The sequence below is a fragment of the Acinonyx jubatus genome, chromosome A2 (assembly GCF_027475565.1).
Source record: "Acinonyx jubatus isolate Ajub_Pintada_27869175 chromosome A2, VMU_Ajub_asm_v1.0, whole genome shotgun sequence".
Classification (NCBI taxonomy): domain Eukaryota; kingdom Metazoa; phylum Chordata; class Mammalia; order Carnivora; family Felidae; genus Acinonyx; species Acinonyx jubatus.
Genome location: NC_069383.1, coordinates 158,134,072 through 158,159,786, shown reverse-complemented (window position 1 = coordinate 158,159,786; position 25,715 = coordinate 158,134,072). Strand labels below are relative to the sequence as shown.

General features: G+C 58.0%; 3 protein-coding genes and 2 non-coding genes across 9 annotated transcripts in view; 3 read left to right on the top strand and 2 right to left on the bottom strand.

Annotated features, from left to right (window-relative positions):
• Window positions 1-5: 5 nt before the first annotated feature.
• LOC106989302 (suppressor of SWI4 1 homolog) lies at window positions 6-7,095 on the top strand. Its single transcript, XM_027050450.2, is given in 13 exon segments — window positions 6-140; window positions 247-417; window positions 919-1,020; window positions 1,224-1,274; window positions 1,380-1,550; window positions 2,208-2,284; window positions 2,486-2,593; window positions 2,695-2,818; window positions 2,932-3,010; window positions 3,121-3,250; window positions 3,327-3,487; window positions 3,570-3,656; window positions 5,753-7,095. Coding segments are annotated over 13 exon segments (2,403 nt in total). The 5' UTR covers window positions 6-122; the 3' UTR covers window positions 6,877-7,095.
• Window positions 1,068-1,154, top strand: LOC113596616 (small nucleolar RNA SNORD105). The gene has a single exon (XR_003417409.1). It is a non-coding gene; the product is annotated as a small nucleolar RNA SNORD105 (small nucleolar RNA).
• LOC113596618 (small nucleolar RNA U105B) lies at window positions 2,332-2,411 on the top strand. The gene has a single exon (XR_003417411.1). It is a non-coding gene; the product is annotated as a small nucleolar RNA U105B (small nucleolar RNA).
• On the bottom strand, window positions 7,090-11,210 carry EIF3G (eukaryotic translation initiation factor 3 subunit G). The gene is made up of 11 exons (XM_027050448.2): window positions 11,100-11,210; window positions 10,918-10,964; window positions 10,346-10,429; window positions 10,152-10,240; window positions 9,943-10,002; window positions 9,007-9,111; window positions 8,724-8,913; window positions 7,908-8,015; window positions 7,668-7,804; window positions 7,477-7,583; window positions 7,090-7,193 (listed from the first exon to the last, which is right to left on the bottom strand). Exons 1-11 carry the CDS (start codon window positions 11,117-11,119, stop codon window positions 7,178-7,180), a joined length of 963 nt encoding a protein of 320 aa, XP_026906249.1. The 5' UTR covers window positions 11,120-11,210; the 3' UTR covers window positions 7,090-7,177.
• A 6,151-nt stretch (window positions 11,211-17,361) lies between these two features.
• The window catches only part of DNMT1 (DNA methyltransferase 1), a 46,644-nt gene continuing 38,290 nt past the window's right edge, over window positions 17,362-25,715 (bottom strand). For all 5 annotated transcript variants that reach the window (XM_027050451.2, XM_027050452.2, XM_027050453.2 and 2 more), the window contains 12 exons: window positions 24,968-25,160; window positions 23,942-24,026; window positions 23,639-23,767; window positions 23,209-23,491; window positions 22,757-22,898; window positions 21,413-21,579; window positions 20,824-21,001; window positions 19,937-20,132; window positions 19,470-19,636; window positions 19,091-19,207; window positions 18,200-18,290; window positions 17,362-17,719 (listed from right to left, as the gene is read on the bottom strand). In XM_027050451.2, coding sequence (XP_026906252.1) covers window positions 17,685-17,719; window positions 18,200-18,290; window positions 19,091-19,207; window positions 19,470-19,636; window positions 19,937-20,132; window positions 20,824-21,001; window positions 21,413-21,579; window positions 22,757-22,898; window positions 23,209-23,491; window positions 23,639-23,767; window positions 23,942-24,026; window positions 24,968-25,160 — 1,783 coding nt within the window. In that variant the 3' untranslated portion in view covers window positions 17,362-17,684. The remainder of the gene's footprint in view (window positions 17,720-18,199; window positions 18,291-19,090; window positions 19,208-19,469; window positions 19,637-19,936; window positions 20,133-20,823; window positions 21,002-21,412; window positions 21,580-22,756; window positions 22,899-23,208; window positions 23,492-23,638; window positions 23,768-23,941; window positions 24,027-24,967; window positions 25,161-25,715) is intronic.

The window sequence follows — 25,715 nt, the reverse complement described above, 5'->3', positions numbered from 1 at the left end:
CTGCTCGCCTGGTGACGTCACCGCGCAGTTCCGCCTCACGTCGTCACCTCGCCGGCGCCGGAAGTGAGCGGCGCGGCGCCGGAAGCACCCGGCAGAAGCGTCCCAGCGGAGGAGTTGGCGGCATGGGGCAGTCGGGGCGGGTGAGGCGCGGCGGCCTGGGGGCGAGGGCGCGGGCAGGGCCGGTGGGGGGCCGGTGGGGTCCCTGCGGAGGCCGTGGCGCTGACCGCTCGCCTTTCGCCCCTGCAGTCCCGTCACCAGAAGCGTGCTCGCGCCCAGGCGCAGCTCCGCAACCTCGAGGCCTACGCCGCGCAGCCGCACTCGTTCGTGTTCGCGCGGGGTCGCGCGGGTCGCGGCGTCCGGCAGCTCAGCCTGGACCTTCGTCGGGTCATGGAGCCCCTCACCGCCACCCGCCTGCAGGTCTGCACCTCCCATCCCGCCTCCATCAGCCTTTGGCCCCGTCTTCGCCGCTACGGAGGTGGCTCCAACCGCAGAACCGCGCGAGCCTTCAGGCTCCCTGGCAGGAGAAGGGGACCTTTATGGGGACCATCGTCCCTGCCTCTTCGGATTTTGTGGGGTAGCTGCGAGGGGGCGCAGATGAACCCGCTTTGGCTGGATGTCTAAGACTGGTGGTTAAAAAGGGACTAGAGTTAGCAAAGCTAGAGTGGAAACTTCGGTTCTCTCAAAAGCCTGGAGAAAGTTAATTAACGTCGCAGGGCCCAGGTGGCTCATCTGCAAAATGGGCCAGGCACAGTAAACGAGCAAATTTAAGTCGGGTTAGGTCCACAGGTCAAGAACATTCCACTCCTTTCTTTCTGCGACAGGTTAAATGCAAGAAAGGGCATAAGAGCTTCAGCTTATAGCCCTTGCTCGGGGAGAGGATACCTAACGATCTTTCCATTTTGTGTTTGTAATTCTCAGATACGAAAGAAAAACACTCTGAAGGATTGTGTGGCAGTGGCGGGGCCCCTTGGGGTCACACACTTTCTGATCTTGAGTAAAACGGAGACAAACATCTACTTTGTGAGTTAACACACCCACACCCCTCATCCTCCCCCTGCCCTCCTCCTCCCCCAACTCTCACGATGAACCCATATGCCTCTGAGTTGCCATGATTCTGGCTTCAAAGTAAACGCTCTGAAGAGATGGGGCGGAGGTTCCCACTCCCTGCTGCCTAGCTGGACACCTTGACTCTGACCAATCCTTTTGTTTTGTTTTTCCCGTAGAAGCTGATGCGCCTCCCAGGAGGCCCCACCTTGACCTTCCGGATCAATAAGGTAAGGGTCAGAGTTAATGAGGGCCATGTTGGGTAGAGGATGAATTCAGGGAGGGCGCCAGCCATGTGTGGCTGTCAGGCCTCACTCCTCCCCCCCGTCCTGCAGTACACACTAATGCGCGACGTGGTCTCCTCCTTGCGCCGACACCGCATGCACGAGCAGCAGTTTGCTCATCCGCCCCTCCTGGTGCTCAACAGCTTCGGCCTCCACGGCATGCATGTGAAGCTCATGGCCACCATGTTCCAGAACCTGTTCCCCTCCATCAATGTGCACAAGGTAGGCTGGGCCTGGGGCGGTGACAGGTGAGGGTGGAAGGGCGGACAGTAGGTACCACACGTAGGCCCTTGGCTTGTTTGCTCGGTCCTTGCCTCTCAGCGCGGAGGCAGAGCACTCTGGCTCCTGAGGTCACATCTCCCTCACGTGTTCGTGACCCTGGGGTAACAGACTCCCTCGTAAGCTTTCTTCCTTTTTGAAAGGTGGAGAATGATCCTGATTGTCCTTTATTTCTTGAGTGGGGATTGAGTATTAGCCTGAGCAGCGTGCCAGGTACTTGGGACACCAGTTGATGGATGGGGAGACAGACTGACAGAGGGGAAGTTATTAGTCAGAGGTTAGACGCAGAGGGCAGGACTGGGTTTTTTAAGCTGTCTGGCTCCAGAGTCCTAGTTCCTAATCCCTGGCACCAGCTGGTCTCAGGTTAGGCTTGTTAGATGCTGATCATCAGGGAGCAGTCCACCCACAGTGTGGACGGCTTCGGTGGGCCTCAGAACCAAGAACTCTAGCCAGTGCGCCTGCCACTCCATTAGTCCCCCCAGTGCCACATCTCCCTGCTGAGAGATTTCTGGAACAGGGCCAGGGCCTGCTGTGGCTCCAGCACACAGGGAAGCCCGTGAGCAGTTGACATGTTGCTGTGCCCTCGCCTCTCCCTTCCAGGTGAACCTAAACACCATCAAGCGCTGCCTTCTCATCAACTACAATCCTGACTCCCAGGAGCTAGATTTTCGTCATTAGTGAGTACTCTTGTTGAGGGGGGGGGGGGGGGGAGGAGGCAGGGCTTCCACGTGTGGCTGATGACAACGCTCCTGCTGAGGCTCTGTGATTGTCCAGTTTCAAAGTAAACGCCCTGACGCACTGTGGAAAGGGGAGGGGGGCAGAGCTGACCTCCAGTCTCAGGATCCCTAACCCCCCTTCTCACACCCTGGGTGTTGCAGTAGCATCAAAGTCGTTCCTGTGGGCGCAAGTCGTGGGATGAAGAAGCTTCTACAGGAGAAGTTCCCCAACATGAGCCGTCTACAGGACATCAGCGAGCTATTGGCCACGTGAGGAGGGCACTGGGTGGGGAGATCACTACCGCGCCGGAGACCCCGGAGCTTTTCCAGGAGCCTGGGATCCCCTACTGACCAGTGTGTCCTCTGCACAGGGGCGCCGGGCTGTCCGAGAGTGAGGCAGAGCCCGATGGGGAGCACAACATCACGGAGCTGCCCCAAGCCGTTGCGGGACGCGGCAACATGCGGGCCCAGCAGAGTGCCGTGCGGCTCACTGAGGTGAGGCCCAGCCCAGGGCAGGCCCAGGGTCAGAAGTGACTTCCTCTGGCAGTACCCCTCCCCCTTCCCCCCGGCCCTGAAGAAGGACTGACTCGTCCCCTATGTCTCTCCAGATTGGGCCCCGGATGACACTGCAGCTCATCAAAATCCAGGAGGGTGTTGGGGAGGGGAACGTGCTGTTCCACAGTTTCGGTGAGAACGGGGCTGGGGAAGCAAGGGGCTGGGAGTCCAAGGCCCTCACGGGTGGGTCGCGAGGTGCACTGACACATCTGGGTCTCCGTGACCCATCTCTTCCTGCTCAGTGCACAAGACTGAAGAGGAGCTTCAGGCCATCCTGGCGGCCAAGGAGGAGAAGCTACGGCTCAAGGCCCAGAGGCAGGACCAGCAGGCCCAGAATGTTCTGTGCAAGCGGGAGCAGCGGGAGGCACACAGGTGTGTGGCCGTGGGCCGTGCAGGTGAGGCAGGGTCTCACGTGCAGGCCGCCACCCTAAATGATCTCTCCCTCCAGGAAGAAGAGCCTGGCAGGCATGAAGCGGGCGCGGGCAGAGGCCAGTGGGGATAGTGATGCCGAGGACCCCGGCGCCCCCCCAGAGGGGACCGGCCAGCGAGAGGAAGAGGAGGATGAAGCCGAGTATTTCCGCCAGGCAGTGGGAGAGGAGCCTGATGAGGGTATGTGGCAGGGGTTGGTGCAGCTGGGCACCTTGAGCCCGTCCCTGTGGCCTGGTGGCCTTGACGTGGTCTCTCCCCACAGACATGTTTCCGAAGGCAGCCAAACGAAGACGGCCTGCCGGGCCCCCCGGCAAGAAGCAGCAAGGAAGGGGGCAGAGGCCAGATCGAGGCGCTGACCGGAGGCCTCCAAAGGCCAAGGGCAGGCCCCAGCGGGCCCAGGCCAAGCTGGAATGCAGAGGAGCTGCCTGGGAGCACAGGCGGGGCCGAGCACGGCCACCTAAGAAAGCAGTCTGAGGCCAGGCTGGTGCAGTGGATGGAATGCCCCAAATTGGGGCCCAAGAGCCTTTGCCCTGGGCTTCCACCTGGGCCTCCAGGGGCAGCCCTCGGTTTCCTTTCATAAAGGAGCGGTTTTCTCCAACCTCCCACGCTGGTGAATGCTTGATTTCCCGTGAGTCTTGCGTCTGCATTGGGAATGGGGAGAGCTGGAGTCCCATGGTAGAAAGCCCAGAGGCTCGGGGCCAGGAGCTTCTGGGAACCGGGCTAGGTTCGCGCCCACATCCTGAGCAGTGGACACGCAGGAACTGTTTTGCAGGTGAGGGCGATGGGCAGATTCAGTCTGGTGCCTCGGGGTGTCCTGGGCCTGTCCCCAGCCTAACCCCCCAGGCCCCCGTTACCTGCAAGCCAGTGACTGGGCTGTTCTGGAGGGCAAAGTGTGAGGAGGAAGGAAGCCGGGGGTGGAAGCGAAGCTGGCTGGTGTTGGCAGTGGGCGGAGCTGAGCTGCCAGCGCTGAGAGAAAGAGGGTGGGGCTGCTGGGAAGGAAGGGGCCCGCCACGCCGCTGGTTAGCTCGGCACCGGCTCGGCTCGGCACCAGTGCTCCTGGTGGCACGGCTTCGGCGCTGGACCCGGAGGCAGGGCACGTGGGCCATGGCTGCCACCACATCAGGTGAGGGTCCTGGCCCCTGTGGCACTGCCCAGGACCGAGGCTGGGGGTGGCCGGCTCCTGGGAGGCAGACGAGAGGGACTTAATCGCGTCTGGACAGGGACTTCCTCCCAGGGCGGAGTTGGGACGAGGAGGCAGAAGCGTGGTTGGGGAAGCAGTCGCGTGGGGGAGGGAGGGCCGCTGGCACCTTGCACGGAGCTCGTGGCCAGCCTGCTGGACAGACTGGGAGCAGGCCGTGCACCCAAAGCTGAGGCTAAGTTGGGTACATGAGAGGGAGTCCATTCCAGATCTCTGTTCTGGTCCACGCTGCTGTGTCCCAGGCCTTGTTCTGGGCTCTGGGAAGCCAGTTGTGGGGCACTCCCTGCCCTCAGGAGAGGTCTTCTGGGTTGGGTTTGGTTTTTGTTTTTGTTTTTTTTTTTCCTCTCAACAGTGGTCAGATGGAAGCACAGGATTCGCATAAATAAGGGGGACAGGGTGCAGTTGTGATAATAGAGGGTCAGAATATGCCTCTCAAAAAAAAACCCTCTCAGGGCTAAAGACCAGGAGGTGAGTGGGGGCACTGGTGACTCAGGAAGAGAGAATCAGTGTAAAGGCCCTGAGGTGGAATGTGCCTTAAGGAATAGAAAGCCAGTGTGGGAAAAAAAAAAAACAAAGCTAGTGTGGGAAAGACCTAGGGAATGAGTCACAGGGAGATGAGAGGGAGCAGCTGGACGGAGGTTTGCTCCTGGGGCCCCTCCGTGGCAGAGGTGAGCACTGCCTTTTCCTCCCAGTGAGGAGGGAGCCTCAAAGGTGAAAGCCGCCTGATTCGGGTGTCTTTGGGTGCCCTCTGGAGGCCATGGGGGGAACACGTAGGGAGGTCGTTGGGAGCTGGGAGGCCAGTGCCTCTGGCACTGAGAAAGTGACCGACTCTGAAGGTGGAAGCAGCAAGGCTTGATGGATTTGGGAGGGCCACGGTGGGGTTGGGGACTCCCCCGGACTCCCCCTCCTCCACGCAGGCCTGGTGGTTGTGGATTGTCATTGCTGGCTTATGGCTGTCACGTGAAGGCGATGACTACCTAGTTCTGGAATTCAGGACCCAGAGCAAGCCTAGTAGCTATCACCTGAAAGGACTCAGGCTTCTGACGTTTCTGGGCCCGATTTCTTCCGTAAGAAGTTGCTGTGGCTGGTGTCCCCTCCTGGGCATGGGAAGGACTCCGAGAAAGTGTGTCCCCAAAGGGCTGGTGCAGCCCGCCACGTGGTACGTAATCTGAAGGACTGGGCTCTGAAGGCATCAAAAGCCACGTGAGGAGGGACGGCGCTCACTTGGTGACACCATCTGCCCACAGGTGCCATACCCTGCCCGACCAACTTCTCGGCCGCCGCCGATCGCGTCCTCGGTCGTTTCCAGGAAGACTTTCTGTGGCCCGTGCTGGTGGTTGAGTTCCTGGTGGCCACGGCCAGCAACGGCTTCGCCTTATACCGCTTCGGCACGCAGGAGCGGCGCCCGTGGCATCCGGCGGTGGTCTTCTCAGCACAGCTGGCCGTCAGCGACCTGCTCTACGCCCTGACACTACTCCCGCTGGCCGCCTACCTCTACCCCCCCAAAAACTGGCAGTACGGGGAGCTGGCGTGCCGCCTGGAGCGCTTCCTCTTCACCTGCAACCTGCTGGGCAGCGTCCTCTTCATCACCTGCATCAGCCTAAACCGCTACCTGGGCATCGTCCACCCCTTCTTCACCCGCAGCAGCCTGCGCGCCAAGCACGCCTGGGCCGTCAGTGCTGCCGGCTGGGTGCTGGCAGCCGTGCTGGCTGCGCCCACGCTCGGCTTCTCCCACCTGAAGCGGCCACAGCAGGAGGGGGACTGCTCTGTGGCCAGGCCGGGGGCCTGCACCAAGTGCCTGGGGACGGCGGACCAGCACCTCGAGGCCTACGGAGCCTACAGCCTGGCGCTGGTCACGGCGGGCTGTGGCCTGCCGCTGTTGCTCACCCTGACGGCCTACGGCGCCCTCGGGTGGGCGGTGCTGCGCAGCCACGGCATGACGGCGGCCGAGAAGCTGCGTGTGGCGGTGCTGGTGGCCAGTGGCATGGCCCTCTACGCCGGCTCCTACGTGCCCTACTATGTGACGCTGGTGCTCAACGTGTCCGCCCGACAGCACTGGAGAGCCCGCTGCCCGGGCTTCGCTAACTCGGCCGAGGCTGAGGCGGCACTGGATTGGAGAACCTACGTGAGCCACCAGGTGATGCGGGGCCTCATGCCCGTGGCCATCTGCATCCACCCTCTGCTTTACATGGCTGTGGCACCCAGCCTCGGCTGCCGCCCCGGTCCAGGAAGCTGCCTCGGCTGCGGGGAGAGCCAACCCCCCGAGGACGCCGGGAGCTCTGGCCAAGTCCTGCCCCTCAATGTCACAGCCACCCCCAAAACCTCGGGGTCCTAGTCCCCCGAGCTGAGCCGACGACCCGGCCTATTTTGAGCCACTGCCGCCTGCCCTGGAATCCATCCAAGAGCATGGCAGGCCCCAAACCGCCACTTCCTCCGTGGTCTACAGAAAAACCTGATGGGGGACTGAAGGTGCCCAGGCCAGGGAGGGCAGGAACTTCTGCCTGAAGCCCTGATCCCGGAGAGGGCTGGCCCCCACTAGCCACAGAACAGGTGACTAGACAAGGTGAATAAACAAGACAGCACGTGACAACCGCAACCTTTTTATTGCCGGGAGCCCCGCGCTCGGAGGAGCTGGCTTCCGTGGGGGCCCTGGGGGCCGGGTGGCTGCTGGCTTAGTTGGTTGACGGCCTGAAGAGAGAAACGGGTGGTGAGAACAGCCTGTGGGGGAGGAGTTCAGATCCCAAAGGGAATTCCAAGACTCCTTGCTACATACAACTGGGGCCTCCGTGGCAATGGGGGGGGGGGGGGCAGGGTGCACAAGGCGCAGTGGGGCCTCCTTAAGAAAAGGACAGTAAATGACCCGTCCCTCGGAACAAGCTTGGTGGCTATTAAGCTGGCGCAGGGCCTACGGTCTGCCTGAGTGTTGGCTGTGACAAGGGGGCGGGAGGCAGGGGTGCAGCAGTGGTCTTACTTGGCCCACTCGACATTGAGGATGAGGTGGTCATATCCAAAGCCAGACACCCCGGCGATGGCGCGTGCAGCATCCTCACGGCGGTGGAAGCTGATGAAGGCAAAGCCCTGGGGGGGGGGGGGGGGGGGCAGAGTCAGGGGCACAACCAGGCCAGGCGACCCCTTCCCCAACGCCCACAGCCACCAGCCCACCTTGGACTGGCCAGTGGTCTTGTCTTTCGCCAAGTAGATGCGAGATATGGAGCCAAAGGGCCTGAAGAGTTCCTGCAGGTCAGTCTCGCGAGTGTCCTCGGACAGGTTGGTGACCCGGATAGTGGCGTTGTCGTCAGCTGGACAGGCAAGGAGAGGCAGCTGGTAAGAGAACAGCCCTCACCAGGCCCTGGACAAAGGATCGTCACGGGGGGAACGGGAGGCGCCCTCCCGCCGGCTCACCTCTGCGGTTGGGCTGCATAGACTCCCCGCGGCGGCTGGCCCCATCCCGCAGGCTCGGGGGCACGTACTTCCCGGTCTTGTTCTGGGCGGCCTGCACCGGCTCCAGCTCTGGAGGCCAAAGCAGTTGGGTCAGGCTCCACCCGGTGCAGATGAGGGACAGGCCCGCCCCAGGATGCTGGCAGTTCTGGCCCCAAGCCGGGCCAGGCACCGTCTATCAAACTGCATGCATCTGGCCGGTTCTCAGGCCCCGTGGCCACATGGACATAAAGGTCACATCCAGGAAGTCCAAAGAAGCCACAGACGCTGATGCAACCCAAGGCAATTGTAGCTGAGGGCCAGAGGACCACTCAGCTTCACAACACACAGGAACACGGCAGGGACAGTCCCCAGGTCCCACACACTCAGGCAAGTGCCACGTATGCTGCATATCAAGTCACAGGTGTAGAACTGTCCAGACACACACGCAGAGCCGTGGTCGTGTCTGTGGCAGACACGGCACACCCGAGTCCACAAAAGAATCACAGCTGGTAAGTCTCAAGCATGTGCAGTGTAGACACAGCCGTGGAAAGCAACGGTCTGCCAGCCCCAACCAGAAAGGATGCGCGACATCACCAGCAGTCACCAACCCAGCCACGCTCTCTCACGCACACCCAGGCCGCAGCCAGCCTCGCGGTGCTGACGTGAGAAGACAACTGGCGAGGGGGACGGCCCCGTCCCCCGACGGCAGGTGAAGACCAAGGACCCTCCCGGAGGTGCACGCGGTCCTCCCCGCCCCCGCCCCACGGACCACCAAGCCGCATCCCCAGGCCCGGGCACCTCCAGGCAGCTTCTCCTTCTCGCCGGTGGACAGGCCCAGCTGCTCTGCCAACTCCTTCTGCATAGGCCCCAGAGTGTCCTTGTAGGGACAGCGGGTAGTCCAGTGGTCACCCTTGCAGATGCGGCAGGACACAATCTTCTGGCCCTTGAGCTTGTTCATTGGGTCCTCCTCTTCCTGGCAGTTCAGATCCTAGGTGGGCAGTCAGGGGACGCTCAGAGCGGGACTGCCACACCCCGGCCACCACCATCACAGCCACTGGCCCTGCCCTGTTGCCCCACTCACCTCTTTGCTAGTGATGAACGTCATGGACACATCGTCACTGACTGTGGTGGTGGCCACGTTGGGCCCCGGTGGGTCAAACTCTGAGTTCCCAAACTTCTTCCAGTTCTGGGCTCGGGGCGGGATGAGGGACAGGTTAAGGCCACGTAGGACCCCCTTCGCTGACATCCCAGACCACAGTAGCCTGTCGGGGCCTGAACCACATTCTTCGCCCTCCCCCAAACCCCCCCCCCCCCTCCCCGAGCGGTGACAATGACAGTTCCTGTTTCCTAGTGTGTACCACTCCTGGCATGTGCCGGGCCTCAACCTCATGCCGGCTCCAGGAGGCAGGTAGGGACAGCTCTCAGCCCCAAGTTCCAGATGAGAGAGCGAAGGCCCGGCAGGAAGCAGCCGCACAGCCAACCACTCCCGGGGACCCGTGACAGTAGGTGGGCCAGCTCCCACAGGAAGCGATGCTCAGGGGTGTGCAGGGGTCACCCAGACCATGAGGGGCCTTGAGCTAGTTAAACAAGCTAGGCCTCGGCCTCCTCCCCTAGAAGACGGGGACCACAAATGCTCCCCGCCTCCCAGGGTTGCTAGGGGGATCCAATGAGAGAACACTTCCCGCAGAGCACTTGGCACGGAGTCTGGCACAGAGAAAGAGCACAGAAAGTTGTGCCAAAAGTATTTGTTACTTCTTCCCCAAGCGTGCAGCCCAGTCGATCAGGAACTGCTGTGACCACCTCAGGGGAGGGCTTGGCTCCGTTCCTCCTGGTGGACAAGCTGAGAGGACTGAGAATCTAACCCCACTGACTTTTCAGTGCCCCAGCAGAACACACACCGACGTCAGCCATGCTCCAACACAATAGGTGCCTAAAACTAAAGGCACCAGAAAAAAGGGATTCCTAATTCCTCTGAGCCAGCCCCGGGGGAGCCCCCGAGACAGGAGCAGGGTCTCACCTTCCTCCTCGCAACAGCCTTTGAGGCCTTCCGAGTCTCAATTCTGAAGGTACGAACGATCTGTGGACGGGAGGGGAGAGGCTCGGACTTCCTGTGTCTCTGAGGCACCTGGAGCCAGCCAGCCCAACCCACCCAACACCCACACGCCGTCCCCTCCCGGCGCAAGTGCCCTCAAGAGCAAGGGCACCCACCTCCTCCCCCAGCCTCACCTTGAACTTCTTGCCGTCCTCATCTATCTTGTACTCCGTCACCGTCTTGATGTTTCCATTGATGACCTCCTTGGGAGGCGGCAGCGGAGCTGGGAGAGAGGAGAGGTGAGGGAGCTGCGCCCCGGGGAATGGGGACCAGGAGGGAATGCCGCTGGGGAGAGGCAGCCCCGAATGGAGCAGAGGTCGCCACTCACCTCCGGGCACTAACTCGGGTTCCGGGCTGGTGTCGCCAGTGGCCAGAGGGATGCCCTTGAGGAGCTCGCTGGTGACACATTTGTCTACAAAAGGGAGTGTAGGGAGGAAGGGTGAGCTGGAGGAACGGGGGCGCTCGAGACAAAATGAAGGGCCCTTTGGGTGGAGGCCCACACCAGGAGCCCGGGAAGGCGGGACAAGGGCTGGGCGCTGGCGAAGAACTGCCCCGGGACAGCCGTGCCCGGACGTGGGGCTGGCTGGAGTAACCTCGAGCAACGGCAAGGATGGAAGCGGGGGCAGCCCATAAAGCCCTCCCGGCGCAGGCATAAAGGCAGGAGGCGGGCTGCTACAACTTCCTCCCCGGAGCAGCTACGAGGGCTGGGCGGTGGCACGGGAGGAGGGCCGGGCCAGCGATCATCTGGAACTGGCGACAGGCTGGCCCGGAGGATGGCGCGGGACAGAGGCCGCCGCGATGGGGCCTACGGGATCGGACCGCAGTGGCAGGGTCGGAGCAGGCGGCAGCGACCGGCCCGGGGGATGGCTGAGGTGACCGGGGACGACCGGGCATACTCACCGTCCTCGCCCTCCTCCTCCACCTGGTCGGCCCAGCTGGGCTTCGAACTGCAAGAAGTTTGCGGAGGGGAGGGCTGGGTCAGCGAGGCCAGGCCCACGCCGCCTCGACGTACCCAGGCCCCGTGGTGCTCCCTAGGCCCCCCAGCCCCGCTCCCAGGGTTCGCTCCGGGACCCCCGACTCACTCAAAGTCTCCAGTCGGCATTTCACGAGCCTCTCCACGCAGCCCAATCCCGGGCCAGACACCGGAAGTGAGGGGAGCACGAGACTTCCCGTGCCGCCTAGAGCGGCCCGGCCGCAGCGCCCACAGCGCCCTCTGCGGACGGAGGTGATGCCGGCTGGGTGAGCCGCTGGGCGCGGGCCCCCAGTCTGAGCGGAGGAGCGATCCATTTACCTTTGAGAAAAGTTTTTAAAAAACGTAATAACTATAAAGCTCACTTACTGAGAGCTTACTGTAGGCCAGGCACCGTGAGGAGGAAATTATCATTTTCGTTTTGCCGCTGAAGAAATCAAGGCTGGTCTTCCTAAGTCTGGGAAGAGTTTTCCTGATTCCAATGATCAAGATGTTCTCTCCCTCCTTTTCCATTTCATTCTCCCTCCTAACATTCTTGGCTCTCCGATGTGACCTTTTCCACTTATTTGTTTATTGCCCAACTCTCCCTTTAGAGTATTATTCTCAGTGGGAGCCACATGGCTCCCAAGGGGGCCAACAATAATTCTTGGCCTTAGGTATTACAATGGCTTGTGGCCCTCCAAAACCAACTCTTCTAGACAAGGTCTTTATTTTTTTTTAAGTTTATTTATTTATTGTGAGAGAGAGAGAGAGAGAGCAAGAGCGAGCAGGGGAGGGGCAGAGAGAGAGAGAGAGAGAGAGAGAGGAGAGAGAGAGAATCCCAAGCAGGCTCCACGATGTCAGCCCATAGCCCAACTCGGGGCTCTATCCTACGACTCTCGGGACCATGACCCGAGCCGGAATCAAGAATCAGATGCTCAACCAACTGAGCCACCCAGTTGCAATGCAAACCCAGCCCCAATGCAAACTTTCTGGGTGGAAATTCGACAGACAACATCCACTAAAACTTGAAATGAACATATGTGTATTTTGTTTTATGGTGGCAAAGATCTACAATATTCTATCAGTTTTAGGTGTGCATGATAGCGATTTGACAATTGCACAAATCATGCAGCATTCACAAGAAGTGCAGTCACCATCTGTCATCATACCACGTTATTCCAATATTATTGACTGCCTTCCTTATGTTTTCACCACCATGACTTGGTTACTTTAAAACTGGAACTTTCTACCTCTCAATCACCTTCACCCATCTCACCCATATCTGTTTCTTTAGAGCAAGCAAGTCATTCAGCCTGTGAGAAAACTTGTAAATGCATGTGAAGATGTAAAAATTAGATACATGTGCAGTCTCGTTCGTGATAGAAAAAACTGGAAATGCTATCTGTCTGCTCATAGGTTAAATAGATTACAGTATATTATGCCACAATCTGTGTAATGCTCTGCAATCTTCAAAGAACCGGATCCATTTGTGGTTATGTTTAAAGTTTATCTAAGTAGTCTCTGCCCCCAACATGGGGCTCGAACTCATGACCCCGAGACCAAGAGCCGCATGCTCTACTGACCGAGGCAGCCAGGCACTCCCGATTTGTGGCTTAAAAAAAAAAAAAAATCTCCAAGACACGAGGAGGGAGCAAGATGTAAAATGGCAGATGATATAGAGACCCATTCGTGTAAATGTTTAGTAGCACATATAGGTAGACACATGCGAACTATTTTCCGAAAAGAAATATCAAACTGTGTCTGAGGGATGCTTCAAGAGGAAGGCATCAGGGGAGGAAAGCTTGTTTTTGTTTGGACTTTTCTCCTATAGTTAACATTTTTTACCATGTGTATACATTATTTTGGTTTAAATAAAGGCATACACATAAAATTACACACTTTATGCTTTTTTGGGGTTTTTTTGGTTTTGTTTTTGAGAGAGAGCATGAGCACGGGAGGGACAGAGGGAGAGGGAAAGAGAAATTTAGGAAGGCTCTATGCCCAGCACAGAGCCAGACATGGGACTCAATCCCGCGACTATGAGAGCATGACCTGAGCTGAAATCAAGAGTCGGACCCTTAATCGACTGAGCCACCCAGGCACCCCGGAATAGTTCTTGGGGCGCCTGGGTGGCTCAGTCGGTTAAGCGTCCGACTTCGGCTCAGGTCATGATCTCACAGTCCACGAGTTAAGCCCCACATCAGGCTCTGTGCTGACAGCTCAGAGCCCGGAGCCTGCTTCGGATTCTGTGGCTCCCTCTCTCTCTGTCCCTCCCCCGCTCACTCTGTCTCTCTCTCAAAAATAAACACCGAAAAAATATTTTTTTTAAATAAGAGAAATGCTTTTTCTCAAACATCATGTATCACTTTTACAAAAAGTCAGGTATCTCCCAAGGAAAAACAAGAGGCCCCAAGGGAGCACAGGGACGTAGGGAGAAGCTGGAGCCCGAGGGTGGATGGATAACAAAAAAAGCCCCCGAGTCCCTCTCCTCCAGCCCTCCCTTGTAGCACCAACATGCTTCCCGCGCCCAGAATCTCCACAGGACAGCAGCAAACCAGCTGTGCGAAGCGCACGAGGAGGGGAGTGAGGACACGCACACACGGAATGCATCCTCCGGGGATTCCGCGGCAGCTTCGGGGCGATTCGCTAGATCTCCCCGTGTAGACCGAATTCCACTTCTTGGTATTTTCCATAAGAAACAAACGCACGTCCACGAGGACCCGCGTGTTAGGATGTGCACACGAACGTCCGTAGCCACTTTATTCACAATGGCTAAAAGCCCTTTATTCACAATGGCCAAGCACCGCTTGGCTTAGTGGGCTAGGGCTACCACCACAAGAGCACCACAGGCTGGGGGTCAAGGACATTCCTGCAGGCTGGAAGTCCAAGATCAAGGCGTCGGGCAGGCTGGTTCCTCCCGAAGCCTCTCTCCTTGGCTTGGGGATGGCCATCTTCTCCCTGTGTCATCACATGGTCCTTATATTGGAGTAGGGTCCACCTTAATGACCTCATTTTAACTCCATTATTCTGTAAAGGCCTCATCTCCAAAGACACTCACATTCTGAGGTCCTAGGGGTCAGGGCTGAAACACGAGTTTTGGGGGCACACGATGGAGCCCATAATACAAGTCAAAAGTCCATCGGCAGATGAATGGGAAGCCAGAGGTAACTGTGTGCTTCTCTACAGCGGGCACAATGTAGCCATAAAGGAGCAAACTAATACCCACGGTGACGTGAATCTGCATCAGAGACACAAAGGAAGTGGCCCCACACGATAGCACTTGTGTGAAATCCTCAAACCACTACCTGAAGTCAGAACTGAGAGGCTCTCTGAGGGTGGAGGGAGGGGTGCCAGGCATCCTCCCTGGGTGATGAGAGTTTCTAACACGTCCACCTGAGCAGGGGTGATGACACAGGCAGGCACACGCGTAAAAAGTAATTCAGCTGAGGGGGCGCCTGGGTGGCTCAGTCGGTGAAGCACCCGACTTCGGCTCAGGGCATGATCTCGCTGTTCGCGGGTTCGAGCCCCGCGTCGGGCTCCGTGCTGACGGCTCGGAGCCTGGAGCCGGCTTCGGATTCTGTGTCTCCCTCTCTCTCTCTGCCCCTCCCCTGCTCATGCTCTGTCGCTCTCTGTCTCAAAAATAATAAATAAACGTTAAAAAAAAAAAAAAAAGTAACTCAGCTGCGCTTATAAGATCTACACACCTTAATGAAATCCAGAGGGGAAGAAAGCAAGGTTCAGTCACAGGAAGAAGACCCCCAAGCCCAGCCATGATTCTTGACGGAGTCCATTAGATCAGAGGCCACAAAAGGATCATCGAAATCCATTCTCTCACCTGCATCTATCAACTGCCATTCTATTGCAGACAGAGCTTTCTCCTCACCGGTGGGCACCACCTGCGTACTAAATACCGTTCGTGCCACAAGGAAGGCCTGAGTTCCCCCTCTGAATGACCTCGAAGTGCAGCCATCGCGTTTAATAAGTCACCTCAAATGGTCACGAGGCTTTGAGCCACCAGGGGATTTCATTGATCAAATGTACCGCAATCTACTACAATCACCATTCTTGTCACGTCCCCAATTCCACTAGGGTCTCCTTCCCACGAAAAGGCTGAACTAAACTCTGACAGAAGGAAGAACATTCTCTGCCAGGCAGGCAGGGCAGCGGAAGCTGCTGGAAGCCACGTCCCCTCCCTCTGCCCCACACCAGCACAGCAGCGCCCCCTTGGCCCACAGCCCGGCTCAGGCTAGTGCTCTCGGGGTACACGGAGGCAGGTGTGCCTCAAAAGGCAGTCACTCACCTGGGCCACCCCTCGAGGGACAGCCCGCTGCCCAGCTGAGACCTAATGGCTGAGCCACAGCGGAAAACAGATTCTACCACTTACGCTAAAGTGAATCCTCAAGTTCTTGGTTAGCGTGTTGCATACCCGAAACACAGACTCCCAACTGGAAACAAAAATCACGAAAATAAGGGAATTCAGGTTGGCTAGGTAAAACGAAACAGAACAACCACCTAGTACACAAAGTCAATAATCAATACGAGTCAATCTTTCTGTAGAAGCAAAGAACCACTGCTTAAGAAAGGAGCCTCGGGGCGCCTGGGTGGCGCAGTCGGTTAAGCGTCCGACTTCAGCCAGGTCACGATCTCGCGGTCCGTGAGTTCAAGCCCCGCGTCAGGCTCTGGGCTGATGGCTCAGAGCCTGGAGCCTGCTTCCGATTCTGTGTCTCCCTCTCTCTCTGCCCCTCCCCCGTTCATGCTCTGTCTCTCTCTGTCCCCAAAAAAATAAACGTTGAGAAAAAAAAAAAAATGAAAAAAAAAAAAAAAGAAAAAAGAAAGGAGCCTCTTCCCTGCCTCCCACCAGAAAACAAAAAAGAAATCCCATTTACGGTAGGAATGAAAGGATTAAATACCTAGGAATCCAGTTAAGAAATCTGTAGTACATGGGATGCCTGGGTGGTTCAGTCGGTTGAGCCTCCGACTTCAGCTCAGGTCATGATCTCACAGCTCGTGAGTTCGAGCCCCGCACTGGGCTCTGTGCTGATGGCTCAGAGCCTGGAGCCTGCTTTGGAGCCTGTGTCTCCCTCTCTCTCTGCCCCTCCCCTGCTCATGCTCTGTCTCTCTCTGTCTCAAAAATAAATTAACATTACAAAAAAAATTTTTTTAAAGAAATATGCAGTACCTAGGAGTGACTGGGTGGCTCAGTCAGTTGAGCCCCTGACTCTCGATTTCGGCTCAGGTCACCTTCCCAGGGTTGTGGGATGGAGCCCTGTGTCCACCTCGGCGCTGGGCGTGGGGAGCCAGCTTACGATTCTCTCTCCCTCCCGACCACCCGTGTGCTCTCGCTTCCCCCCACCCCCCAAAAAAGGCAGTATCTAGATGAAGACTTTGAAATTTTGAAACGTTGAGGGACATAAAAGAATATCTGAATAATCAGGGCTGACCCTATACTTCGAAAGGCGGGCTTGTCCTTAAGATAAGTTTTCCCCAGAAGTCTGTACACCTCAGGCAGCCGCTGTAAGAGTACCCACTAGGCTTTTACATGTGCCAAGTCCAAAGTCTGACCCAGTCGTGTGTGCTGGTGACTGACACTTCTTTGTCTGCTTCTGCTTTGTTGGCATTTTACAGGAAGTCCTTTCCCAGAGACAAACCAAAGAGGTTTGATGGTTTTAGAATTTAGTAGGATTGAAGAAAATAAAAAGGGGGGTGGGGGGCGGAGCGCCTGGATGGCTCAGTCGGTTGAGCTTCCGACTTTGGCTCAGGTCATGATCTCTTGGTTCATGGGTTCAAGCCCCACGTCGGCCTCTGTGCTGACAGCTCAGAGCCTGCAGCCTGATTCGGATTCTGTCTCCGGCTCTCTCTGCCCCTCCCCCGCTTGTGCTTTCTCTGCCTCTAAAATAAATAAACATTACACACAAATTTAGAATTCAGTAGGATTGAATTAGGCTGAAAGGATGGAAAAAGCCTACCTAACAGACTCTTAAATAAAGGGTCTGTCTGGGGGGACCAGGCCAGGGTTCCGAGGGACTCCTCTCTTCTTCCCCTCCTCACCCACTACACGGGCTTCCACGCTCATGGTCACAGATGGCTGCTGCACCACCAGGCATCACAGTCCATTCTAGAGCACAGAAGGGCTACAATGGGGAAGGCCAACTAAGACTGTTCCTTTAAAAGGCTCTCCTGGAAGCCACACTAAGCGACATTCACTTGGGTCTCAGCCAGAACTGAAACAAGTTAACCCTCAGCCCCAAACACAGGCATAGCACATGCGGAATGATCTAACTTCGGACAAACACGTCTATGGGATCACCTGCAGCTCTGAGAGCCCATTCTCATCCGGGCTCAGCCAAGAGTCAGCCAGAAGTCCTTCGTAAATTACAAGTCACCAGCCAGGGTGATTTATAGGAGAGATTTATTTGAAGAAATATTACAACATATAAAAACTACATAAAGTCTTAATTCCCACTCATACGGTGGTAGATTTGATATAACGCATAATAAAAAACTTTTAAAATCCAGAATGCACAAAGTACGGCACAGTTTGATCACTAAGTCATTAGTTGATAAGCAAACCTCACAGAACAGCTTCATGTCAGCCAAGGCCACAAACACCGTGTACAACACATTTGAACTGACAGATTTTGACATGTTAAAAATACAACATCAGTGCATGTTGGGGATCCCTGGTGCCAGAAACAAGGGTGACGGGAGGGCAAAACTAGTCCTTGGTAGCTTCCTCCTCCTTGATTTTCACTAAAGAGAAATAAAAGGTAGAGTCATCGCAGAGAACACGCACGACCCTGCACGACGCAACAGGCAAGTGTAACGAACAGAACTAGGGGCCCCTGGGTGGCTCAGTCGATTAAGCATCCAACTCTTGATTTCGGCTCCGGTCATGGTCTCACGGTTCGTGGGTTCGAGCCCATGTCGGGCTCTGTGCTGACAGCGCGGGCCCTGCTTACAATTCTCTCTCCCCCTCCCCCCTCCCTGTCTCTCGCAAAAGAAACATACTTAAAAAAAAGAGAAAAATCGAGAACTAGGTCAGCAGCCAGGTGTCGATGTTAATGGCCCTCCAAGTGAGACGTGCAGCAGCTCTGAGTGAACAGAGGGAGACCGCGCCCTGCTCCCAGGGGTTCCCTACGTTCCCAGCCTGGGTTGGCATCTGAGCCAGGCCGCGCAGCCTGAGGAAAGGGCCCCGGGCCCCGACCTGCACGCCAGCGGCTCCCACCGTACCTGAGGCACTCTCTCGAGCTTTGGCCAACATACAGCGCTTGATCTCCAAGCCAATGGCTTTGGCCAGAGGCGGCGGCACAGCGTTCCCCACCTGAAGGAGGGAAGGAGGGCGGTGCGTGGCTTGGCACGGCCGGGGTCAGTGGCAGCCTTTTCTCAATGACGTGAGCCCCGTTCACGTGGCCTCCGGAGCCGGTTCCACCATGACGGCTCAGGGACCCTCCAACCGGCCTACCTCCCCACCCTGAACCCCGTGTCCAGGCCCACCCACAGAAAAGGGACCTTTAGCGGGCTTTAGAAAACTCAGATCGACATGGAGGTCACCATGCTTCACTTTCAGCCAAGAGGGATTCTTTCCAGAGAACAGGAAGGGGGCGGTGTTGCTAGAACCCCCGGGGTACTGTTGCTTTGTAAGCCATGAACAGGCATTCCTTAGATGGAAATACATGTAATTAAGAAATAGTAAACTCAACACCCTGAGTATCAGTGAGGAACTGTGGGTTCGTTCCCACCCTGAGCCCATTTTGTCTGCTCCTTCACTCAAGTTCAGTGCCCTGGACCTTTCCTTTGGGCTAAACCTGCCTCAGAGCTGTGAAGTGACAACCAATGTGCTTAATTAACCACAGCCTGACCCGCGCGCACTCTGGGTCCCAGTGACAGGCTCTCTCCTTCCGGGCGTCTCCTTCCCGGCAACACCGAGGCCAATCGGCCAATAAACTCCGGGGGCTCCGTGTCCCCTCAGAAGTGACCCCGTGAGCCCTGCTTTCCCCCGGAACACCTGCACCCTGGGTCAGACAGAGGGGCCTCTCTCCCGTCGGGGCCGCTTTGAGGAGGGGCTCAGTGGCGCCTCACACAGGGACAGAGGAAGAGCCGGCCCTGCTCCCCTCGGCTGACCTGCCGGTGCTTGTCCAGGATGTTGCCGAACAGCCGGTAGGTGTCCGGGAAGCCCTGGGAGCGGGCGCACTCCCGCACGCTCACGACGCGGTGCTGCTCAGGGTGGAGAACGCGGCCCTGGAAGGGAGAGGGGAGGTGGGAAGGGGAATGGGACTGGGCCCGCCCGCCATTCGGAGCAGGAGGAGGGAAACTGAACCATGGAGAAGCACTGCAGCCTCAGGCCTCGATGGCCGAGCCGGTCTCCATCGGCAGAGGCTGGGGGGCGGGGGGGGTGGGGGGGGGGGTGGGGGGTGGGGGGTGCAGGCTCCCCAGGGGCCACCCCCACTGTGAGCCCCTGCCTCCGTCCCCTCCCTGGCATCACCGCGGCCCGCAGACCCACCTGCTTGCCCATGGGCTCGGGGTTGGTGACGGTCGTGCTGAAGAAGCCATCCCACTCGAGCCGTCCGTAGAGGCCGGCCCAGTGGTTGTGCCTGTTCCCGGTGTGGGGCAGGCACCAGGGGATGAGGGTGTTGAACTGTCTAGCCGCGGAGTCACAGGCTTTGCCCGCTGGAAGAGAGGGCTGCCATGAGACTGTGGTTACAGAAAGGGAGGGACCGAGCAGCCGACAATCCCTGTCCCCAAAGCTCTTATCACTTAAATGCTCTCAGCAGCTATTCAAAGCCAGGACGTCCGCGCCCAGCCCGGGTCCTCAGGTCAGTGAGTGGCAGCCCCCAGTACCTCCTGCTAGGAGACCCCAGGCAACAGTGCTCCCTCCAAGCCCCCTGGACCGCTGCAGGGGATCAGGATCCAGGGGGCCGGGGCCGGGAAGCACCCCCACCCCCGGCCGCGGCACAGCAGGGCCCCCACCTTCCACACAGGAGCAGACCCCGCGGAGGGCCCCGGTGCTGCTGCAGCCGTTCTTCTTGTCGTGGTACGTGTATCGCAGCTTCCTGGCCATGGTGCCATCGGACAGCCGCACCTCGATGTTCGGCAGGTCGCGCCAGTCTGAGCCCGGGGCCAGAGGGATGTGCCGCATGCGGGCGGCCACCAGCGCGCTCATGTCCTGAAAAGTCACAGCAGGCCCCGGCCGTCACATCATTCATGGAGTGTCTAAGCACCCACGGTAGGCTGGGCGCCACCATCCCAGGAACCGGAAACAGCACGGTGACCAGGAATCACCAAGGAGGGGCTCGTATCCCATCGGGGGAGACCAAGAGCAGCCCAACCCGACGACCTGCAGACTGCACGTGCCTTGAAGATAACCAAGCACGGACGTGGCAGAGAATGGGGGGAAATGGGTGAGAGGACAGCTTGGCGCAAGCCGACAGGGCTTCTCGGAGGAGGGGGAGACGTGTGGGCTGAGCCCCGCAGGATGAGAGGAGAACCGGATGGGGAAGAGCGGGTTTGGCGTATCTGGGAGAACACACAGAGAGCAGGGTTGGCAAAAGACGAGGGGAGTCAGAGGCGGCGGGGACCAGACACCGATTCCGGGAGGAGTGGACGCTCCTCATGACTGTGCTGCTGCGGGGGGGGGGGGGGGGGGGGGGTGTGCACAGACAGCGGTGGCAAGAAGAGAAGCAGGAGGAGGAGGAGGAGGAGGTCTGGGCTCAGGGCCACGAGCAGAGTAGGAGCTGGACGGGGCCTGGATCAGGTCCCGCTTCCCACCCCCAGCCCTGGCTGGGCTCCAACCACACGTTCTTGCTCACGAGGCCGCCGGCCCGACCACACCGGCGCTGCCGGCAGGGCGCCATTACCTTACAGATGTGGTCCCTGAGGATGGGCTGGTACTGTGAGCCCCGGAGCTGCCTCTGGAACCAGGACTGAGGCTCCCCGTTGTACAAGATCTCCAGCGCCGAAGCTCCGTTCCGGACCTCGGGGAGGTCGGACATCGTGTCCCGCACGGTGATGGTTCGGAACGGGCCTGAGCTCAACCTGCGAGAGCACAGCACCCAGCTGACACCTCTGGGGACCCAGGAGGCTGCTGTCCCGCACATTACAGGTGCCACGTCCCGACGGCCGATGCCGCCCTCTCCAGGGGGGCAACCCAGCTCCCAGGTCAAAGGGCCACCCGAGGCCACATGGGCGGCGTTCTTCTCAGAGCCGGTCTATGCAGGGATGGCCCGGAGGTGTGGGCCCTGCTCTCGACTACAGCCAGGTCCAGTCACGGCCTGCGTGCGGCTCACTCAAAGGTCAGAAGCACTCGTGTGGCAGGCCAAGCGCTGCGCCGTCCGCGCCAACACGTTCTCTGCCGTTCGGGTCTCCCGACAGACCCGCCACCAACACGCCTCCCGGGTAACAAGCACCGTGACATGGCGGGGCGGGCGGGGCGAGTGAGGCTCCTACCTGGTTATGTTGCTGACAAACTTCTTATCGTCCACCACGACGCTCAGCTGGCAGGCCCGGGGCGCGAACACGTGCAGTGGCTCTGGGAACAGGGGAAGCTTCTCTCCGGGGGCTGCAGCCAGGATGATGGCCCGCCTCCGGGTCTGGGCCACGCCATACTGACCAGCCTGTGGAAAGGGCCAGACACGCACAGTCAAGCCCCTAGTTAACTCTGCAGATTTATTTTTTAATGTTGATTTTTTGGGGGGAGGGGCAGAAAGAGAGGGGGACGTGGACCCGAAGCAGGCTCCAGGCTGACAGCAGAGAGCCCGATGCGCGGTTTGAACTCATGAACTGTGAGACCGTGACCTGAGCCGACGCTGGACGCTCAACCAACTGAGCCACCCAGACGCCCCTCGGCAGGACTACTCTTAACGAGTAAGAGGGACAAAAGATCCCACGTGAGGGCCACAAGCCTCTGGAGAAGATGGAGTAAGCCCTGCTGGCAATTCCAGCCGGCTCTTTCCAGAGCCCTGCGAAGGACCCTGTGGTCTCAGCACTCGGGAGACAAGAGGGAGCAGAGAGGCCACGGAGCCCTGCCGCCTACCTAGCAGTAGGCGGTCACAAGAGCTGCCAACAAGGTTTGGCTGGTGAGCCCCGGACCCAGGGAGGCTGGACCGGGTAGGGGGCAGACGCTCCCTCACTGCCTTCCAGCCAGGCTTCGTGTCAGAGCGTCGTCTCAGCTCTAGTTATGCTGTTAATTACTGAACAGGCACGTACACGGTAGCTGCTTTTCAGGTCAAGCCTAGCTCCCTCTGGTCACCCCAGATCTCCGTCCTTGCAGACAAAGCTCCCAGTAGCTCCTGGAGGGCGGTCTCCCACCTCCTCCTGAGGTTTGTACACGTGTACATTCACCCAGGAGAGAACCGTTAACCCGCGACGGTTTAGTCTGTGCATCCTTCTGCCATTCTTGCTTCACCCGCCCCCCCACCGCAGGTTTCAAATTGCTACTAGAGTTCCACAGCTGGCCACCACCCTGGCCTCTCAAGAGGAAGGGGCTGGAAACACACAGCCCCTCCTCAGGCACGAAGTTGTGGCTCTTGAGAAGAGGCAGGTGGCCCTACTGGCACACGAGTTCTGTGCTCCCCAGACCCAGACGCCGCGAGCTTCACGGCGGGGCGTGCGGGCCCACCTGCCGTCTCCCCCGACCCGCACCGGCACCCCCACAGCTCACGGCACTGCACGCCCGTCCTTTTCAACTCTACCTTCAGGTAGAGACCATCTGCTGCGGTGCAGGGACCACCGAGCCCCCCTCCTGTCCACACCTGTCAGCCCACCTTTGCCCCCTTCCCCAAGAGAGCCTACCTGCAACACGCCGAAGGTGCACTGATAGCCCATACGGACAAGGCAGCGGAGAGTGAGCTTCAGGACCATGGAGCGTTTGAAGGAAACGAAATTCCGGACGTTCTCCAAGAGGAAGTAGCGGGGCCGGTAGTAGTCACAGTAGCTGTGGGAGGCGGGAGAGACTACGAGGGTCATCCGCACGCACCAAGTGAAGAGAAAGACCTACTCTACCCGAAGCTACACCCAAATCCTTGATATCTGCTTGCTGGGAAGCTGCACCTGCTGACTCTCCGTCTCCCTGGCAAGAATGCCCTGCGAATGCCCTGGAAGCAAAGGCCGGGCGCCTCCCCTCCACACGTGGCCTTCAGCAGGTACAGCGGCTAAGCCAGCTGCTGCTACCCCGGCACACCCCAGGGCCGGCAGTCTAATCACCGCCAGGCAGTCCTGAGCACAGGGGCTGCTACTCTGTTTACCTGAGAAAGGAAACCACCAAGGAGTTCTTGAACTTGGAGTAGGTACGAGAGTTGAAGCGGTTCATGCCGCTAAACCCCTGGCAAGGCGGCCCACCGCACAGCATCTCCACATCTCCCTTCTGAGGCAGCTTCTGACCACGGGAGTTGGTGGCCTCCCCGGCCATGACCAGCTTCAGCAGCACGTTGCAGTCCTCCGTGAACACCGTGGACCCGGGATTGTTCAGCCGGAATGCCTGGGCCGCAGGGTCCCACATCTCAATGGCCCACAGTGTTTCCGAGATGCCTGGGAGATACGAGGACAGATACGTGCTAAGAACCCCCTCGAATTACGCTCAAGGCAGAACCGGGACCAGAGCCAGGAAGGCCTTCCAGGTAGAACCTGCCTGATCCGGCTTTACTAGCTCTGCAGAGAAAACCCCATGGCATTTACCTGCTTGGTGGAATCCTTCCGACAACCCTCCACAGCCAGAAAACACGTCCAGGGTCCGCAGCTTGGGCAGCTGAATTTCGGTCTCTGGTTCACTTGGCTCGCACGTTTGAGACTTTGCCTTGCCCTTCCCTGGAGACAGGCCAAAAGTCAAGTCTGAGCCCTAACCTGCTGTCCCTAAACGCTCATTCTGAATTAACAGCAAAGAATGAGGTAACATCAGAGGCATTTTCATACCAAATGACTCATCAGTAGCCTGAATTACGTAAGGCAGACTTGAAAAGAACCCTGTGGATAACGACTTACCTTTCCCCTTCCCCTTCCCTTTATTTCCAGGGCTACGGGCATGGTTAGGAGGATCTTCAAAGCTTTTGTTCTTGGCATTATAGGCCTGAGAAGGAAAGAACGACAATAGTCTGGGAGAGAAACACACTGGTCTCTTCTCTAACAAGGACAATTTAAATTAACCTGCTGAAGACCCACTTAATTTCTCCCTAAATCTGGCCACAAGCAATTAGCCGTCAGTGAAAATACTCTGATTTTATTACACTGGCAGCAGGGGAAAAAAGTTCTAGAATGTAAGTATTTTATGTGCCCAACATTAGAATTCCTGCTGTTCGAAGCCCCTGGACTACTCATTCTAAAAACTGGAAAAAGTGATATATTCGGCCATCCACGGTGGAACCTGGGGAAACCCAGGCATGTATCAACTTCAGAGAACGTAACACAGAAAAGCCACGCTCAAACAATTTAAAAGTGATCAGCTTAAATCGACAGACTCCCGGATCCTTTCTCCATCACCAGGGCCACTGCCCCGGTGTATAGACCTCACCTGGCCGCAGATGCCTCGGTGAAGGGACTGGGACTGCCTGGGGTAGGGCCTCATGAGTCCGCCAGGGAAAGGGGCATCTTTCCCTAACTCACCCTAAAAGAATCAGTAGGGCTGGTGGAGGCCACCTAAATAGTCTCCAAATAAACCGCAGAAGCAGAAGGATGCTCCTATGTTTATATTCTGCGTTATAGAGTCTTTTTTATTTTACAGAGAGAGGGTGTGCACGCCCACAAGCAGGGGAGAGGGGCAGAGGGAAAGCAGGCTCCGTGCTCAGTGCTGAGCCTAACGCACGGCTTGATCCCGCAACCCTGGGATCATGACCCGAGTTGGACGCTCAGTTGACAGAGCCACCAAGGCACCCCTCCGTTCTTTTAAAGGCAAGTGTCACGTTCCAGAGGAATTTGAATGCCACTGATTCATACTCTGGGTAAGTCAACTGCTTTCGTAGGGGCTGTGACTGTGACCTGAAGCCTCTCCCTGCGATAAGCCCGGAGTCCCACCTCGAGGAAGTAGAAGCGGTCTGGGCCACCCGCAGAGAAGTCCTGGAGGCCGCCTGGCAGGTCCTCCCCGTACTCCACGGTACAGCGGCCCTGCACGGCCTTGAAGTCCACCACCACCTCCTCGTCACTCCAGTAAAGCAGGTTGATGTCCGCGTGGTAACTGGCCGGCGTAGACTTGTGGGTGTTCTCTGGCCTGAGCGTGGAAGACTCTTTGTTAACAATCTCCTTTGTTGCGAACGGGACAATTAAATGGCCCCCCATTTCTGGGGGTGCTCAGAAAACCCATGGGTAAAGACCACAACCCCCCAGTTAAGGGGATCGGTTACTACCCCCTCCCCCCAAGCCGGCACCGCCGCCAGAGCGGGCCTCCTTGCCATGAACTCAGCAGCTGGTCTGCTTGTCTGCTTGCTCTTCACACCCACGACTGCGGTGCAAACAGCCCCGCCCTGCGTCCAGAGCAGCAGCCGCCTGCTGCCCAGTAAGGATCTAGACCTTCCTCCTCTTGCCTACACTAGCCAGCCTGGTTTCTTTTCTGTAAACGCAAATGACTGTTGCAGAGACTGTAATAATCTTTCACGTATATTAGTTAAGAAGTGAAGCAACCTTATACCCATCTCTATCAGTTAGCTCCTGATCAGTACGAGTTCCTAGGGTCCCCCAAAAAAGAGTGAAGCCAAGACCTTAGGAAAAGTGTAGACAGACAGAAAGCCCAGAAACAGGAAGAGGCACCTAGGAAGAACAGGAAGAG